Genomic DNA, 16,560 nt, shown 5'->3' with positions numbered 1-16,560 from the left:
TCAGGGTGGGTCCGACTCTGCCTCTCCAGGCCTGCGTGTGCTCCAGCGGCAGTACCTCCTCTAAAGAGAAGATAACCTGCTACTTTTCTTTTTTTATTTTAGATTCAGAAAATTCAGCCCAGGTGTCCAAACAACGGTTCCATAGAAAACACACACACACATACACATGTCCTCTTTCTGGTAAGGTGCTGTGTTGGGAGCTCGCAGGGTCTCTGCTCCTCCCAGGTGCCCCAGCGCCCCCGGGGTAGGGAGGGAGGGCCAGCAGGTCAGGACTCTGCACCCTAAAGGCAGAGGCGCTCAGTACTTGCGCTGCCTGGGGAAGAGGCTACTTCCCGAGGCCCGCAGCGCGGGGCTGGGGGGGCTGGCGTCCTCTGCGTCCAGGCTGAAGAGGTCCCTGCCGGTCCGGAGGATCTGCTCCTCCAGCTTCTTGTGTCGCTTCATGTCCGAGAGGACCTTGTCCAGGCGGGCCTCCCGTTTCTGGCTCCGGGCTGAGCTTCCTGCAGAAGGGGAAGGAGAGAAATGTGGGCGCGACTGAGGTTCTGTGCCCCGGACCTTCCTGGGATCTTATGACTCACTTGAGGAGCTCGGGAAACAGAGCGACTTCTAGGCCTGTCCTGGAGGGGCTGCGGTGTAGGGCTGGGGCCTCAGATGGGGTGGGCCGTGAAGGCTGGACGTATGAGAAGGGGCAGGTAATGTGAAGACCTAGGAAGAGCAGCCCAGGCAGGCACCAGCAAGTGCAAAAGCCCCAGGGCAGGAACGGGGAGGTCTGCTCAAGGGCAAATGCAGAACTGGGGGAGACAGGAAAGATGAGGCCCAAGAAATGACTCACAGATCACGATAAGGGGTACGGATCTCTTTGTTTAAATGGAAGCCTTGGTGGGGGCACAGTGTGTGTGTTGGATTCTCTTTGTTTAAATTGTTTTAGGGCCGCACCCACGGTATATGGCGGTTCCCAGGCGAGGGGTCGAATCAGAGCTGTAGCTGCCAGCCGACACCACAGCCTTGGCAATGCTGGGATCCTTAGCAAAGCCAGGGATGGAAACTGTGTCCTCATGGATGAGAGTTGGGTTCATTAACCACTGAGCTACGATGGGAACTCCTGGATTCTCATTTTGATAAGCTCTTACACCCCAGCAACAAAATCCTTTGGAAGACTTTTTTTTTTTTTGCTTTTTACCGCTGCACGTGCAGGACATGGAAGTTCCCAAGCTAGGGGTTGAAAGCTACAGCTGCCAGCCTATACCACAGCCACAGCCATTCGGGATCCAAGCCACATCTGCGACCTACACCACAGCTCACAACAACATCGGATCCTTAACCAACTGCGCAAGACCAGGGATCACACCCGCATCCTCGTGGGTACTAGTCGGGTTCATTTCCGATGAGCCACAATGGGAACTCCTTTTTTTTTTAACGGCCGCAGCCATGGCACATGGAAGTTCAGGGACTGAATCCAAACCACAGCTGAGGCAACGCCCGATCCTTTAACCCAGAGCACCAGGCCCAGGATTGAACCCGTCCCTCTCCAGTGAACCAAGTCACTGCAATCAGATTCTTAATCCACTGTACCAAGCAGGAACTCCTCCTTCGGAGAATTTAAAACAGAATTGGGAGTTCCTGTCGTGGCACAGCAGCAACAAATCCTACTAGGAACCATGAGGTTGCAGGTTCGATCCCTGGCCTTGCTCAGTGGGTTAAGGATCCAGTGTTGCCGTGAGCTGTGGTGTAGGTCACAGATGTGGCCGGATCACGTGTTGCTGTGGTGTAGGCCAGGGGCTGCAGCTCCAATTGGACCGCTAGCCTGGAAACCTCCATTTGCCACACTGAGGCCCTAAAAATAAAATAATAATAATTAAAAAAAATTTAAAACAGATTTGAGCTGACTTATGTTTTGAAAGAGAGACGGCTTGGATCAGGGTGTCACATTAAAGACAGAGACTAGTAGCTGAATTTGGAAATGTGGAGGCAGACCTAACAAGACTTGCTGCTGGTTTGAATGTTGACATAAAAGAAAGAGAAATCGGGAGTTCCCGTCGTGGCGCAGTGGTTAACAAATCCGACTAGGAACCATGAGGTTGCGGGTTCAATCCCTGCCCTTGCTCAGTGGGTTAACGATCCGGCGTTGCCGTGAGCTGTGGTGTAGGTTGCAGGCGCGGCTCGGATCCCGCGTTGCTGTGGCTCTGGTGTAGGCCGGTGGCTACAGCTCCGATTCAACCCCTAGCCTGGGACCCTCCATATGCCGCAGATGCAGCCCTAAACACACACACACACAAGAGAGAGAGAGAGAATGGCTCTGACGGTAAACTCTAGGCATGGGAAGCTAGGTCAGATTAGGAGGTGTACGCAGTAGCATAGGGATGTGGAGCTAGATAATAATGACCAAGAAGACTCGGACTTCTGGGATGGGGGTGGGGGGGAAATGAGACCAAAGGAATGGGAAATATGATAGAATTACCTGTGATAATCTTTTAAAAGAAAATTGGGTACCACCTAGACTGGAAGGATGGCAACCACTGAGTGCACGCTCTCCCCTGAAGCTGTGATTTGTGTAGCTACCAAGGAACCAAGCAGAGACCTTTTTTTTTTTTTTTTTTTTGACCACACCCATGGAATGTGGAAGTTCCCAGGCCAAGGTTCGAACCTGTGCCAAAGCAGTGACAATGCTGGGTCCTTTGCCACTAAGCCATCAGAGAACGCCTCAAAGACCTCTTTCAGGGAGTCCCTTTCGGAGTAAGTGGGAACAGAGCCCCCCGCCCCGCGCGCCCCCCATTCTCCACTCTTGTCTGTACCTGGGGTGCGCCTCCGGTCAATCAGGGAGTCCTTTGGTGTCATTGGCTCATCATCAAAATCAAATTCTGTGGGCATGTGCGGCCTGGGACAGGTGGAGAGAGAGAGGAGGGTGAGGGAGATCCTTCCAAACCTCCACTGGTGCTTCTCCCGGGCCTTCGGGCTCTTCCCCTCCCTCTAACTTCCCATGCTCCTGGGTCCCACCTCCCTCCCTATTTCCTCCTGGCATCAAGGAAGCAGTCCTCACTTTTCCTCTTCCTCCTCTTTGGCCTCGGGTTCCTCATCAGATCTTTCCTCTTCACTCTGGGCCTCAGGCGTAGGTGGTCGGCGGGGCAGGATCTCTGCCTGAAGCTCCAGGGTACCGTGGGCAGCCAGCAGTTCATAGAGCCGTTGGATTTCGGAGGGAGGTGGCATCCAGGGCTGCCCATCCTCAGGCAGCTCCACCTCTTCATCGCTGCAGGGCACGCACCAGTCCTCGGAGTCTCCCTGGGCGGGCTCTTCCCCCTCAGTGCTGGGGGCTTCTCCCTGCACTTCCTCGGCCCTGGACCCCTCATGTTCGGCCTCCTCCCGGCCTCCTTCCCCCTCTTCCTCGGCTTTATCGGCCGAAGCAGAGGGGCCTCCGGTGTCCTCCACGGCCAGAGCCTGGAGGCCGGAGGTCACTTCCCCTTCTTCAGACAGAGGCGCCGCCGCGGTGGCTGCCGTGTCTCCATGACCCCGGACAAGGGACATAAGCCGCTAGGGAAGGGGCCCAGCGATGCCAGGAGATGCAGGAGTACCAAGCCGGGGATTCCCCCCGCGCCCCCTCCCTCCCTCCACTCCCTCCCAAAAAAAGGGATCACCCCGGGGTTCGGGGACTGTTTCGCTAACCAATCAGGCTCCAACAGCGGTCTCGCGACCAGACCACCGGTTCCCAGGAGGGGGCGCTCAGTCCCCTCCAAGGACCCCGCCCCCCACAGATCGAGATCCGGTACTCCGAGGTTTCCAGCGAGCGGCAGAAACCACTTTCCGGGCCGGAGACGGGCGGACCCGCTCTTCTCGCCTCCGCACTACGCCGCTCTACACCTGGATGCGGCGTCCTCTCCCCACACCTCGAAGGTCCCCCACCTCAGCGACCGTACGCACCTGGAGCTAAGACCCGCCTCCCGGGCCGCGCAGGGTCAAAGTACGCAGGCGCACAGATACGGCGCGGGAGGCTCCGCTTTAGTCAAAGCTACTTGGGAGAGGAAAGCAAGGGGAGGCTTGCACATGCGCAGGTAGGCGCTCGGGAACGATAGGCTTCGGCCCACAGTAAAGATGGCCACGGGGGTGGCGCATGCGCAAACCACCTAGTAGGTTGTGCCCCAAAGGAGGCTGTACCTCGGGCCCCGCGGCGCAGGCACGTAAGGACCAACTGAGGCTGGAGGCGAGTATCATGCAGTCTCCGTTTATTGGTGTTTCAGACTCATGCAGCATCCGGCATACAAAAAGGGAGAATCAGTTTGATGTATCCTTTTTTTTTTTTAAAGACTTTTAGGTTTTTTCCCTACGCTTTTTTTTATATTAAAAAAAAACACAAAAAAACCAAAACCAAACCAACTCCGAACCGCGTTGTGGCTCAGACCCTGCCTCCCCAGTGAACTGTCGCGTGCAACAAACCTCTCTCGTCCTCTTAGAAAATAATCGCAGCTCTCTCCGCCCCTTCTTTGCTCCCTGCAGCTGGGAGCTTTGGTCCAATTTTTTTCTGTTCTTACAGTTACAAAGCACGTGAAAGACTCCAGCCGCGACGCCTTTAACAAACCGACTGGGTTAAAAAGCCCAGGCGGGGCAGGTCAGCTCGGGCCGACCGGGGAGGGTTCGAGAGCCTCGCCCCTCCCTTCTACCAGGTGCTTGTTCGGAACAGTACCCGCCACCCCTGCACAAATCTACAAACGAGGCTCGGCTTGCCAGCTCTGCGACCCCGAGGCACCCCGGGGGTGTCTGGGCCTGGGTAGTCCCTGCAGAGAACAGTCGCGAGCCCGGGCTAGGGAGCCCTCTCCAGACACCGCTCCCCTCCCCCAGCCTGATCTAAGTGCTGGAGTTTTTGCAGAATAAACGGTGGAGGAGGGTGGAGGAGAGGATGCAGAGGGGAGATGAGGAGGCAGGAAGAGGAAGGGGGTGGAGGGTGTGGAGAGGGAAGAGGAGATGAATGAGGAAGGGAAGGAAGAGAGGAGGGGGGGGAGGGGGGGATGCTGAGACAATAAAAAGTTGGGAAATGGAGATCCGGGATGAGGTGCAGGGGACTCGGGAGGGTGTAGTGCAGGAAGGCCGCAAGAGATGCAGGAAGGCTGAGAGCAAAGAGAGTCTGGGAGATGGTCAGGGAGGTTTCCAGAAGTGCAAGGAGGTTTCCAGAAGTGCAGGGAGGTTTCCAGAAGTGCAGGGGTAGGGAAGCCAAGAGGCTGGAGGGGAGGCAGGCAAAAGTGCAGGGAGGTTGGACACAGAGCAGGGAACAGGGAGGCCTACGGTTGGCAGAGGAGCCTGGCAGGATGCAGGAGCAGGAAAGAAGCTGTAAACAAGGCTGCTCAGGCTCCATTGGTCCCTATGGGTGCGGGCCTGGGCCATGGATTGGGCTCCCCCCCAAAGGGGAGGATGGGCCCAAGGCAGCTCCCAACAGGAAAAAAAAGTCTTGGAATGCAGGGCAGAGCCCCTCACTTATACACTGTGGGAGAGGAGAGGGAGGGACAGACAGAGACGGGCGGGGCGGGGAGGGGAGGGGGAGACAAGGAGAGACAAATAAGTCGGGAAGACAGACAGACAGGAGAGAGCAGGGGCAGGGGTTAGTAAAGCTGCCCTTGCCAACCCTTCCATTCCTCCCGGCCTGTCCCAGACCCCCACTCACCGCCCAAGTTGATGACGCAGGAGGCGATGATGATAAGGACCCCCCCTACCAGCGCCACGATGCTTAAGAGCTTGGCCACGCGACCCAGACGCTGGGCGCCATCCACGTCCCCCTGCTGCAGGCTGTTCCGGGACTGGGGTTAGGGTGAGGGGTGGGGGGGGGTGGGCATCCACCCAGGTCAGGAGAAACCAGCCCAGCAGGGAGCAGGTGCAAGAGTCGTCCCGAGGAGACAGGTCAGCCGGTGGCCAGTGGTGAAGGGAGGAGGGAGATTGGAGAGGCAGCAGGAGGGAGGGCACAGGTCAGTAAGGTTGTGTGACATGTCGGGAGGTCCCTCCCACCAGAAAGGGTAGGGCTCAGAAGGTGAAGTCCTGAGGTGGGAGGGGGGCTGGGGGGGGCTGCTAGGCAAGCAAAGGCCCTGGAATTGGGACGTGAGGTCCATGCAGAGAGGCGGGGAGGGAAGGCAGGGTTCCTCCTGGGGCCTGGTCCCAGCCCTGGCAGGAAGCTGGGAGCCACAGCAGGCCGGGGCCAGGGTCCCGTGGGGCTCACCATGACGGCATAAGCGAAGGCCACGATGTTGACAGGCCACATGGGGCAGAAGCAGGACAGGATGGCGAGGATGATGTAGTCCCGAGGTTTCTGGGTGCCTTCACCCCCCTCCACCCCAGACCCTGCCAGCTGGGAACTAGGGTGGCGGCTCAGGCTGCCCCGAGGAGATCCTGGGCGGCCCCCATGAGCCCTTCCTACTCGATCCTCCTCCACCAGCTGCTGTAGCACGCGGGGTGGAGCCCCATTGGCTGGGGGGGTTTTCGTTGAGGGTGGTGAGTGAGGATGGGGGGCTGGACCCTCTTCCCCATCCCCATCCCCAGCCTGCAGGGGAACCACAGCCCCATTTTCCTGCTTTTCCCCCCCACTCTCCGTCAGGACCTCAGGGGTGGGGTCCTCCTGGGTCGGTGGCTCTGGCTGAAGGACTGGCGTGGAGGTGGGCTGGGAAGCTGGCTGGGGGTCTGGCTGAGGGACTGACTGGGGGTCCAGCTGGGGGGCAGGCTCTGAGGCTGGCTCGAGTGGGGCTGCAGGTTCCAGGTGGGTCCCCTGGTCTGCAGTGGCCTCTTTGCTCACTTCTGGTTTGGATGCTAGCTCTTGGCATGTTTCTTCGGGGCTGGAGTTGGCCTTTGATTCCCCTCCTGGGTTGGCGCTGAGGTCTGTGGCCTGAGCTGCTTCTGGGGCCCCAGTTGGGGTCTCTGTGGTTTCTGGAGCCAGCCCAGCCTCGGGCTCTGAGTCCACAGGGGCCCCAGTGATGTCTGGGCCTGGCGGCAGGGTCTCTGGCTCATCTGGGACCCCAGCTGGGGCCTGGGGAGGGCCGGTTCCATCTTCAGAATGGCCGGGCCCTTCTCCCTGGGTCTGGGCACCCTCCTCTGCCCCTTTCATCTCAGAGACCTCCGGGCTGCTGGCTGCCATCTTGAGCTAGGAGAGAGGAGAGGGCCGCTGTGGGAAGAAGGATGGAGCAGCAGAGACAGCAGCAAATCCTGGAAGAGGAGGAGACGGGCTTGGTGTGAGGAGGGCAGAGGTGGCTCTCAGCACTGCAGCCCAGGAGGGCGATGCTCCTGTCTCGCAGCCAGCCTGGGGCTGCCTCTGGGGAAAGGAAGAAAAGTTGGGGTTTCCTTTGCCTTCGGGTGGGACATCCCTGGGGAAGAGTGCTCCGCGCAGCCTTCTGGTTGGAGAGCCTTGGGCAGATTAACCCTTTTGTAAACAGGACCCTCCCCGTGGTCTCTTCTTGGATCCACCCAACAAGACCCAGCGTCTTGGATCCTGCAGATGCCACAGCATCCCCCACATCAACAAGCTGTCCAGAGACCCATACACTCCCACAGGCAGACTAGACTGGGCGAGGACCCGATACGGGCGTTCCACTCCCTCTGCGTCCTCCCCCCCTTCCGTGGGCGCCCAGCCGGTGCGCTTTTCCTGCTGCGCGTTTGGGGCGCAGACGCCCCCGCCCCTCCCTGGGGGACTTGGGCATCTCCTCTGAGCCCCTTCCCAGCCCCTCTCCCAGGGATTCCCTTGCCCCCGGGGGACCGGCACCGCCTCCTCCCACTGGCGTGGCGCGCCCAGCACCACGAGCCGGAGTTCGCCAGGCGCCCGCATTCCCGCACAGCCCTCCCGGCGTCCGCGGTCTGTCCGTCCACTTCCTCCCCGCAGCCTCAGCCCATCCCCGTCTCACCTCGACGCCGGCCTCCAGACTGCTCCCGCTGCTGCCGCCGCCACCGCCACCGCCGCCGCCGCCGCGGTTGCAGCAGCCGCAGCCCGGGAGGGAGCAAGTCAGCGAGGGAGGGAGGGAAGGAGGGAGGCGGCGGGTCTCCCCTCCCCTCCGCTCGTCTCTCCCTCCCCTCCTCTCAGGTCCCCTCCCCTACGCTTCGCAGCCGCGCACCGCCCCCGCCCCTTGCACGCCTCCCGCCCCTCCCGGCCAGCGGAGGGAGACACGCGTGCCAGGCCCCGCGTTACCTGGGCAACCGGCCGGGGGACCACTCGCGCCCGATCCCCGGCCCTTCCCACGCGCGCCTCCTGGGGGTGCCCCCTTCCCAAGCCCCGGGCCCCTCCCGCCAACGGTCACCGGGGGTCCTGGCAGAGGCCGGGGGGTTGGGGGAAACGGAGAAGGGTCTGCGAGGCAAGGCAGGACCAAGCGAGACAGGCGGGATCGGCTGGAGGCACCTCTAGAAGCAGAAAGAAGGGGAGAGAGACGAAGTAAAACTTGGGAGGCTGCAGAGGATGAGCAGGGTGGGGTTTCCAAGAGAAGGGAGCCTGCAGAACGGAAAGTCCCTCTACCTCCAAGGAAACAGCAGCAGCAGAAGTGGGTACTGGAAGGCTCCAGAAAAGGGTCCCCGGAAGAGTGAGAGCCGGGACAGGGAAGGGAATTCCAAGGGGCAGGCAGGGTAGATGCTGCAGGGGGCGGGCCGGAGCAGCAGGAGGGGGCTGGGGCAGAGGAGCCCGAGTAAAAGCGGGTTGGACCACACCAAGAATGAAGAGGAAGTGGAGTTTTTATTCTCAACCTCATTGTTCCAGGGCTTGGGGCTCAGACCTGCCCAGCCTTTATGCAGCTACATCATCCACCATCCCGTCTCAGGGCCTCCTAAGGGTGTGCAGGTATTTGGCTGGGGTCTGAGCAGCAGGTGAGGGCTCTGGATGGGGGAACGCAGCGTTTACACCCAGCGACCGCTTGGGTTCCCGACCCAGGCCTCTTCGAGCCTCCAGGGGCTATTCCGGGCCTGTCCAGGCTGGGCATTCCCCAGAGACCCGGGAGTCCTGGAACTCACCCTCCACGGAGAGCCTCAGCCGCACCCTTTATCTGGACTGCAGCCACCTGTGCCGCCTCTGGGGAGGGAGGAGCCAAAGCCCCAGAGCTGCACAGGGCAGAGCCAGACTGGGACTGACAAGAGGCCTACGGTCTCCCTGGGGGTGGCCACAAGGGGCTTGGTGAGAGCAATTCATTCACTGGAGTCTGAGACAGGTTTTTATTTAAAATTTATTGTAATGGGGTCCGCGCAAAAGGAGGGGGTGAAGGGTGGGGAACATGCAGGGGACACAGGAACACGATGACATGGCCAGGGCCACAGCTTCAGTCGTGGGGGAGAGGGATGAAAAGAAAAGACCAGGGCTGGAGCTGGGGTGGAAGAGGGAAGGGGAGACACTGCGGCTGCATCCCCCCACCCCCAGGAAGCACCTCTAGGCCCTGGATCCCCCCATTTACCCTGCCCCCCTAAGGTTCCATCTCTTGTCCTGCCTCTGGCCCTAGTGGCTCCTTCTTTTGCTCCCCTTGACTTGTTTTCCCCTGACAGATTCTCAAAGAGGATGATGTTTAGGGCCTGACCCCAAACCACCCCACGTCACGAAGGTACAAACTTGGCCTTCCCTGTTCCTGCCCCTTCGCACATCTCACACCTCTCCCCCCCTCTCTGGGACAGAATCCTTGATTTCCCTCCTTCCTCTCCTCCCTCCCCCCTGGAAAAAAAAAAAGCACCAACTCCCCAGGGAGGGGCAGCAGACAGTAGGGGGGCACTGGAAGGAGGAGAGCAAGAAGGACCGTGGAGGGAGAAGGCTCACAAATCCCTGGAAGGGCAGGGCAGAGGGTTGCAGAGAGGAGAGGGGGTGAGGGCAGTGGCCACTCCTGTCCTCTGCCACCCCTGCCCACTGTCCAGGGGGCTTCAACACAACCAAGGGAACAGGTGTGTGTGGGGTCAGGTCTGATAGGGGGAAAAGAGGAGCAGGAGAAACAAATCGTTAAAACCTAGCGAATTCCCCTAAGAAAACATTTCTTCCTCCTTTCCTTCAGGAGGCTCCTTGGTTGGTGGGGAAGTAGTGAGGAGTTGGTGGGAAAAAAGAGGGAAGAGGAGACGGTACCAAGGGACTTTACTCCATTCTCCCCTCTCCCCCCACCAACTTGGAGCTCACCAGGGCTGGGAGGGAAGTGGCTGAGAGCTCACAGGCACCCCCTCGGCCCCCGAGAGGGAGCCCACAGCTGTGGGAGGGGCTGCCACTGCTGCCGCTGCCGCTGCCGCCGCTGCTGCCGCCGCCGCCGCCATTGGACAGACCTCACCTGTACCTGCACGGTGAGAAACACCGGATCACAGTGCGATCTGAATGGCAAGAGCCATGCCCCTCTCTCCAGACACCCTCCCCTGGGACACAGCCGTTGCTCACTTCCTGTCTGGTCCCCTGAGGTTGCGGCCTGCAGCCTGACCCAGTTCTCCTGAAAGGGCCCTCCCTGCTCCCAGAAGTCTCCCTAACTTGGGGGACAGATGGGCATCCCTCACCTTCCTGAGATCCCCTATTGGGCCCTCTGAACCCCCTTGTCCCGCGCACCCCATCCCACCCCCCCCAGCCATGCCCCGCGCCTTGCCTGGTGGGTGCGGGGGTCCCCCTCAGCAGGTGGGCTGTGGCTGGGGGGCGTCTCCCGGGACAGGGGGGGCGGCCCCCCCCAGATGGGTCTGCATGTGGCCGGCCAGCTGGGCAGGGGTCTTGCAGTGCACGCTGCACAGCTTGCACAGGATGCGGTCAGCCCGCGGGGCCTGGAGCCCATGGTCCTTCACCGCGTGGATGCGCAGGTATGCTGCCGTGGTGAAGCCTATGGGGGGGGGTGGATTGGGATGGGGGGATGGGGGTCAGCCAGGCGGAGACCCCAGAGACGGGGTTGTTCTCCTGGGCTGGGGACGCCCTCCTCAGATGGCCCTGTCCTCCTCCCACCACATCCTGGGTAACCTGGGGCCAACTACTCTGCTGGGGACTAGAGGGTACAGCTCCTCCCTGAGCTTGGAAACTGGCTGAATGGTGTTGGCTTTTGGACCTTGGTATCCACAGAACCCACTCTCTGTGGCCAGGAGATCTCTCCCAGGGTGACAGGACACTGATTCCTAGCCACTTGGAGTTGACCCTCAGCAGAGACGGCTGTGTCCCCTCCCTCCTGGGCCCCATCTTGTCTCAGCCCAGTTCCTCCGTATAAGAAGTGAATCTGTTTAAGAGCAGCTTGCTCTGCTACCAGGACAGGGCGAGGGCTTGTTAACCCCCTGCCAGTGTACCCCACTTACCCCAGGAGCTGAAGCCAAGAACTTGTGGCTGCACGGCTGAAACCCTGCCTTCCGACCCTTGGGAACTGGCTCTCTTGACCACTCCTTGCCCAGAGCAGTCATGTCCTCCCGCCCCCGCCTCCCCACACACACCCAGAAGTTGACTCTTTCTGGTAGATCATCTCCTCCAGCCATGACCTCGTAGAACTTAGTGATGTGCAGTTGTCCCAATGGTGCTTCGTTTGCTCCCTAAAGGGCTCTAAATGCCACGAGCTCTTGCCTACAGCACCTTTAACCCACGTCTGTGGAGGGGCCTCTGGTTTTGTACCCACCCTTTGTCCCTGGCCCTCCCGACATCTCTCAGCATGTACCTTTGTTGCAGAGCTCACAGACATGGTGAGGGCCCTGGCTGTGAACCTTCATGTGGTCCGAAATATAAGCCGAGCTCAACATCTTGCCACACACATGACATGGCACCTTCTCCTCGTGTCGTACTGTGTGGGCCCGCAGCCGATCCTTCGTAGCAAAAGCTGCCTCACATTTCTGGGGAGGGGGGAGGGGCGTGGGGGGTGTCAGGAGAGTTAAAGCTTTGGGGAGTGGGGAGAGGGGGGCAAGAGGTTAAAGGAATCAGAGCCTTGGGGACCTTTGATCTGTAGGAAATGGGAGTGAGATGACCAGGCCTTGAAGAAGGGATGAGAAAATGGAGTGAAAAAGCAAAAAGAAGAGAGAGAAAAAGGGGGTCTGAGAGGCTGAACTCAGACAACTACAATGAGGATCAAAATCATGAAAACCAGGACGGGGGTGGGGGGCGGGCTTCCTACCTCACATTTGAAGGGCCGTTCTGTTGAGTGCACTTGTCTGACGTGACTGTTGAGGTGATCCGGCCTGGGGATACGTGGGGGCTGGGGTTAGGGGTCTTGAGTGTGGAGGTGCCCCCCCACCCCGTCTGCCTAACTTGTTAGTACATCAGGCCTCTCCGTAGGTCCCTGCAATGCCTCTCAAGCCCAGGGCTTCAGAGTCCCGGGCAGGCAGGCAGGAGATCCCTCCTCTCGCGCGCGCAGGGCTGCCTGGTCCTCCTCCCACGCGAAGCTCTCCTACAACCCAAGGACCCACCTCCTCTGCTAAGTACCACCCCCTGCTCCCTGGTAACCAGGAGAGGCTTTTCTCCCTCCTCCCAGGGAGTGGCTCCCTGTCCTCCTCCTCGGAAGCCACCCTCCCTCCCAACCAGCCAAGGCCAGGCCACCTCCATCGCAGGCCGGCCCTCCCTCCCCACCCGCCCGCCCAGTGGGCGGCCGAGGCCCTGTGCACACCGGGAGAAGCTCTTGCCACAGTGGGAGCAGTTGTAGGGCTTGTGCACAGCGCCGTCATGTGAGCGCACGTGGTAGCTCATGCGGTCCTTGCGCTTGAAGCGCTGCTGGCACACCGGGCACTGGTAGGGCTTCTCGTCCGAGTGCGACAGCTTGTGTCGGTTCAGGTGGTAGACGTCGCGGAAGGCCTTGCCGCACATCTCGCAGGCGTGGTTCTTCCGGATGCGCTTTCCCGAGGCGGTCGTGGTGACCACGCCGCCGGCGGCCACTGCGGCCGCTCCGCCGCCGGCACCAGCTTCTCCCCCTCCCCCGCCTGCCCCGCTCAACTGGGGCACGCTCAGGAGGCTCAGGGGCACCATGGTGGGCATCTTCATAGCACCCGAGGGGACCCGGCCGGCTTTGGCTCCCGTGTGGATGGCCTCGTGCCTCCGGAGGTTGTAGCCGTTCTTGAACTCCTTAGCGCACAGAGCACAGATGTAGGGCCCCTTGCTCTTTGTCTTCTTCTCCAAGGCAGATGCAACCGGGGCCACGGCGACCGTCGAGGTTGGGGCTACGACGGCGGTGGCCGCGGCTGCGGCGATGGTGGCGGCAGAGACAGGGGGCGCGGCCTCCGCGGCGGGCGCCGACACTGGCGGGGGCGGCGGAGGGGGCGCCGGGGGCTGCTTCAGAGCCGCTGTGTCCACAGTGGAGGCGGCGGCCGGGGCCGGGGGCGCAGCAGCAACGGCGGCGGCGGCGGCGGCGGCAGCAGCGGCGGCCGCGGCCGCGGCGGACTCCTGGGCGGCGGCGAGAACCGGGAGCAAGTCCACCTGGAGGGGCTCGGCCGCCGGGGCCTGGGGCGTGGGTGGGGGCGCCGGCGCGGCCTGCGAAGACAAGGCGCCGTGTGGGCCGCGGCCGCGAGTCGGCGCCCTCCCGGCCCGGCCGGCCCCTACTCACCTGGAATGGACTCTGGGCGCAGCCCTGGGAGGCAAAGAAGCGGGACTGGAGCTCAGCCCCGACCTGCAGGGGGTTCTGGGCGTGACCCTGAGGTGGCGGGAAGGAGTTCATGAGGCCGCCCACCCCCCGGGAGTCCAGGCCCAGCACGGGGAAGGGGGGGGCCAGCAGCGTGCAAGGGAACACGGGGAACATGGCCTCGGCCACGGCGGGGCCCCCGGGGCTCAGCGGGGGCCGGGGGCGCGGGCCGCGCGGGGCCCGGGCTCGGGGCGCCGCCCCCGGCCGGCCGGGCTGGGCCGCGCCGAACGCATGGCCCGCGGGCCGCCCCGCCGCCCGCGCACCCCGGCCGGCGGGAGGGAGGGAAGGAGGGCGCCTGGCGGGCCGCGGAACGCGGCGGCGACGGCGGCGGCGACGCCCCCTGGGTGGGGGCGGGAGGCCCCGCGGGGCCGGGGGCCGGGGGCGGGGGCCCGGGCGGCGGCGGCGGCGGCGGCGGTTGGAGCCTGGCGGGGCGGGGTGGGGGGAGCGAGGGAGCAGCCTCGGCCCCCGCCGCGCGCGCGCCCAGCCGGCGCCTCGGGGAGGGCGGGGGAGGGCGCGAGGGAGGGAGGGGGACAGCTGCGCGCGCACCGGGCGCGCGGAGGGGGGGGTGGGACGGGAGGGAGGGCGGGCGGGAGGGGGTGTGGGAAGGGGGGGTGGGGGCGGGGGGAGGGGGTTGTTACCTGGAAGATGAAGCTGCTCCAGTTGCCGGGATCCATGGCGGAGGGAGGGAGGGAGGTGGCTCGCGCTCACCCTGGGGCGGGAGGAGGAGGAGGCGGCGGTGGGGGAGGGGGAACCCGGGGAGGAGGCGCGCGGGGCGGGCGGGAGGGGGGAGGAGGAGGAGGGTGGGGGGAGCGGAGCACACTGCGCGCGGGGAGGGCGGGCGGGGGGCGCGAGGACACACAAGAGGCTGGAGCGGGCGCGAGCGCGAGCGCGCGCGAGGCCAGCGGGAGGGGGAAGGTACGAGAGGGACTCTGGCGGGAGGAGGGACGGGGGAGCCACCCGGCAGCCGGAGTCGCCCCAAGCGCGAGACCCCTGAGACGGCCGCTGATTGGCTGACGATGGCGCAGGTGGTGGGCGCGCGGGAGACGGGGCGGCTTCTCTTCCCCCCCTCAAAGATTCCACCCCCCTTCTCCCTCCGCCAGCGGCCGTTATTTCGCGCGCACGCGCGCAAACTCGCCGTCGTTGCCGAGCGGGAGAATAGGGGAGCGCGCGCCAGGGGTACGAACGGGGCGGGGTCAATCGCTAAGCGCGCGCCCGCCTAACGGTCGTCGTCCTCGGGTTTTCGCGGGAGCTTTTTGTTTCCTCTCGGCCACCGTCCTTTCTGCCTCCTCTCTCCAGCGGTTTATTTACAATCCTGCGCTGCTTCGTGTTTTCCCAAAGATGGCGCCCAAAGAAGTTAGCCCGCGGCGCCTGTGGCCCGGCCCAAAGGCAGTGATACCCGGGCCCCACCCCCGCAGCCCCAAGAATCAGGCTGAAGCAAAGGAATGACAACTGTATTTACACGAAAGTGGGTTACACAAGGATTTAAAAAAAAAAAAAAAAAAGCAAAGTGAAGAGGGGAGCTGGCAGTCAGGAGGGGCCGCAGCGCTGGCCCGCGGCGAGACCCAGGATGTTCGCCTGCAACACAGGAGGGGAGGGGAGAGCAGCAGCGTCAGGGCCGAGACGGGCACAGGCCAGGGGGAGGAAGGGCTCAGCCGTGAGCTCACCTTCAGGAACGACTCCATCTGTTTGCTGGAGATGCCCTCCACGCGTTCCAGGTCCTCCACCTGGCAGGACAGCCGTGATGGAGAAGGGGCCGAGGGAGTGCCAGGCTCCTCCCACCCCCACTCCCCCCTGGGCCATTACCTGGCTGAAGGGGCCATGGAGCTCCCTCCAGCCCACGATGAGCTGGGCCTTCTTTTGGCCAATGCGCTGCAGGCTGCGTAGATCCCGGGCTGAGCCTTCATTCAGCAGATCTAATATTTTTTGGCGCCCATGGGCCAGTAGCTCCGGGCTGATCTGTAGCTCCCAGCAATCCTCAGCCTTCTCCTCGGGCTCTGAGGCATCCAGGGACTCCAGCTATTAGGCAGGAGGTGAGTGACAACAGAGTGCTGTTCAGCCTGCAGCGGTAAACTGCTTTGGACTCTGCAAGGATAGAAGCCTAACAGCAGCTACCTCCCCGCCCTCCCCAGCCTCTCTTTCCCTCCTGTTCAGTTGCCATTCCCCGAACCCTTCCCTCTGGCCACTCTCTGGGCTGATTCTCATTTTATCCAACTTGTGAAAGAGTTGCTGTGATGATCAGATGAGTTCATGAATGTAAAATACATAGCAAGCTCTTAAATCTGGGCCTTCATCTCTAAAAAGAATAAGCACATAGAAGGTGCTCAAGAAATGATAACCCCCCAGTGTCACCCCAGTTTTTAGGTAGGTCTTCCAGTGTTTAGGCTCTTTCCCTAAGTGGGCTCTGCAGTTTGTAGAGGGCAAGACCCAGGCTACACACTGTACCTAGTAAGTAGCTATCAACTGACGGTGAGGGACACCAGGAAGAAAGGTAACAAGTGAGGGACACCCATCCTGCTAGATAAACTCATCTCACTGCATTTCATCTGAAATGCCCTGTGAGGCATGCTGCATCCAGAGGGGAAGCGACTTGGAAGAGCTGTAAACAGCTGACAAGGGTTCAAACAGACCAAGTAACCCTCTGGCCAGCCCTCTTCCCACCGAAGCTCACCACCTGTTACTTCCCCTGGGATCTATGTAGGTGTATGTAGCCTAAGGCTTCAGCTACTCTCACCTTTCTCTTCCGGCCTTTCTTCTTCAAGATGTGGATCTCAGCATTTGGGGATGCTGCCTGCTCCTGAACTGAAAGCAAGAATTGTGAACTGGAGTCACGGCCGAGGCTACTTTTTGGCCCCCTGGTAGCCATTTGGTTCTTCGATTTCTGATTCCCCAAGTCACCTCAACCCCAGTTAACTCTCTTTTGTTGGGTTGTTTTTTTTGCCACACATGGCATGTGGAGGTTCCTGGGCCAGGGATTAAACCCACGCCACAGGAGGAACCCAAGCTGCTGCACTGACAATGCTGTATCCCTAACCTGCTGCGCCACAATAGAACT

The 16,560-nt window shown here is 61.7% G+C and overlaps 5 protein-coding genes across 13 annotated transcripts in view; 1 reads left to right on the top strand and 4 right to left on the bottom strand.

Annotated features, from left to right (window-relative positions):
- Positions 1–80: 80 nt before the first annotated feature.
- PAGR1 (PAXIP1 associated glutamate rich protein 1) lies at positions 81–3,993 on the bottom strand. Of its 2 annotated transcripts, XM_085017157.1 has the most exons (4): positions 3,910–3,993; positions 3,035–3,241; positions 2,790–2,872; positions 81–497 (listed from the first exon to the last, which is right to left on the bottom strand). In XM_085017157.1, exons 2-4 carry the CDS (start codon positions 3,199–3,201, stop codon positions 298–300), a joined length of 450 nt encoding a protein of 149 aa, XP_084873283.1. In that variant the 5' UTR covers positions 3,202–3,241; positions 3,910–3,993; the 3' UTR covers positions 81–297. The 2 variants fall into 2 exon arrangements, with proteins under 2 accessions (XP_084873283.1, XP_013843173.1); XM_013987719.3 differs by having other exon boundaries at positions 3,035–3,993.
- A 196-nt stretch (positions 3,994–4,189) lies between these two features.
- Positions 4,190–8,258, bottom strand: PRRT2 (proline rich transmembrane protein 2). 4 transcript variants are annotated; one of them, XM_085017115.1, is made up of 4 exons: positions 8,138–8,258; positions 6,188–7,164; positions 5,642–5,774; positions 4,190–5,461 (listed from the first exon to the last, which is right to left on the bottom strand). In XM_085017115.1, exons 2-4 carry the CDS (start codon positions 7,094–7,096, stop codon positions 5,451–5,453), a joined length of 1,053 nt encoding a protein of 350 aa, XP_084873241.1. In that variant the 5' UTR covers positions 7,097–7,164; positions 8,138–8,258; the 3' UTR covers positions 4,190–5,450. The 4 variants fall into 4 exon arrangements, with proteins under 4 accessions (XP_084873241.1, XP_020942087.1, XP_084873240.1 ...); XM_021086428.2 differs by lacking the exon at positions 8,138–8,258 and adding an exon at positions 7,857–7,964; XM_085017114.1 differs by lacking the exon at positions 8,138–8,258 and having other exon boundaries at positions 4,190–5,774; positions 6,188–7,374.
- LOC146404446 (uncharacterized) lies at positions 7,138–11,662 on the top strand. The gene is made up of 3 exons (XM_085016203.1): positions 7,138–7,188; positions 7,519–8,483; positions 8,696–11,662. The coding sequence occupies exons 1-3, from the start codon at positions 7,138–7,140 to the stop codon at positions 8,793–8,795; spliced, it is 1,116 nt and encodes a 371-aa protein (XP_084872329.1). The 3' UTR covers positions 8,796–11,662.
- Positions 9,138–14,497, bottom strand: MAZ (MYC associated zinc finger protein). Of its 4 annotated transcripts, XM_085017096.1 has the most exons (7): positions 14,147–14,497; positions 13,434–13,520; positions 12,504–13,360; positions 12,015–12,078; positions 11,565–11,736; positions 10,530–10,754; positions 9,138–10,232 (listed from the first exon to the last, which is right to left on the bottom strand). In XM_085017096.1, the coding sequence occupies exons 1-6, from the start codon at positions 14,180–14,182 to the stop codon at positions 10,552–10,554; spliced, it is 1,419 nt and encodes a 472-aa protein (XP_084873222.1). In that variant the 5' UTR covers positions 14,183–14,497; the 3' UTR covers positions 9,138–10,232; positions 10,530–10,551. The 4 variants fall into 4 exon arrangements, with proteins under 4 accessions (XP_084873222.1, XP_003354601.3, XP_084873221.1 ...); XM_003354553.5 differs by lacking the exon at positions 14,147–14,497 and having other exon boundaries at positions 13,434–13,795; XM_085017095.1 differs by lacking the exons at positions 10,530–10,754; positions 14,147–14,497 and having other exon boundaries at positions 13,434–13,795.
- KIF22 (kinesin family member 22) overlaps positions 14,342–16,560 on the bottom strand; it is a 19,231-nt gene continuing 17,012 nt past the window's right edge. The window contains 4 exon segments of one of the 2 annotated variants that reach the window (NM_001243019.1): positions 14,944–15,083; positions 15,173–15,232; positions 15,312–15,524; positions 16,240–16,307. In NM_001243019.1, the coding sequence (NP_001229948.1) occupies positions 15,036–15,083; positions 15,173–15,232; positions 15,312–15,524; positions 16,240–16,307 (389 nt within the window). In that variant the 3' untranslated portion in view covers positions 14,944–15,035. 2 annotated transcript variants of the gene reach the window in all.

Source organism: Sus scrofa, chromosome 3 (genome assembly GCF_054392235.1).
Source record: "Sus scrofa isolate SSC_HxYL_T2T_F1_AM1 chromosome 3, Sscrofa_HxYL_maternal_Yorkshire_Landrace_v2.0, whole genome shotgun sequence".
In the NCBI taxonomy this organism is placed as follows: Eukaryota; Metazoa; Chordata; class Mammalia; order Artiodactyla; family Suidae; genus Sus; species Sus scrofa.
Note: the sequence above shows the minus strand (reverse complement) of the source record. Positions and strands in the feature narration are given on the sequence as shown.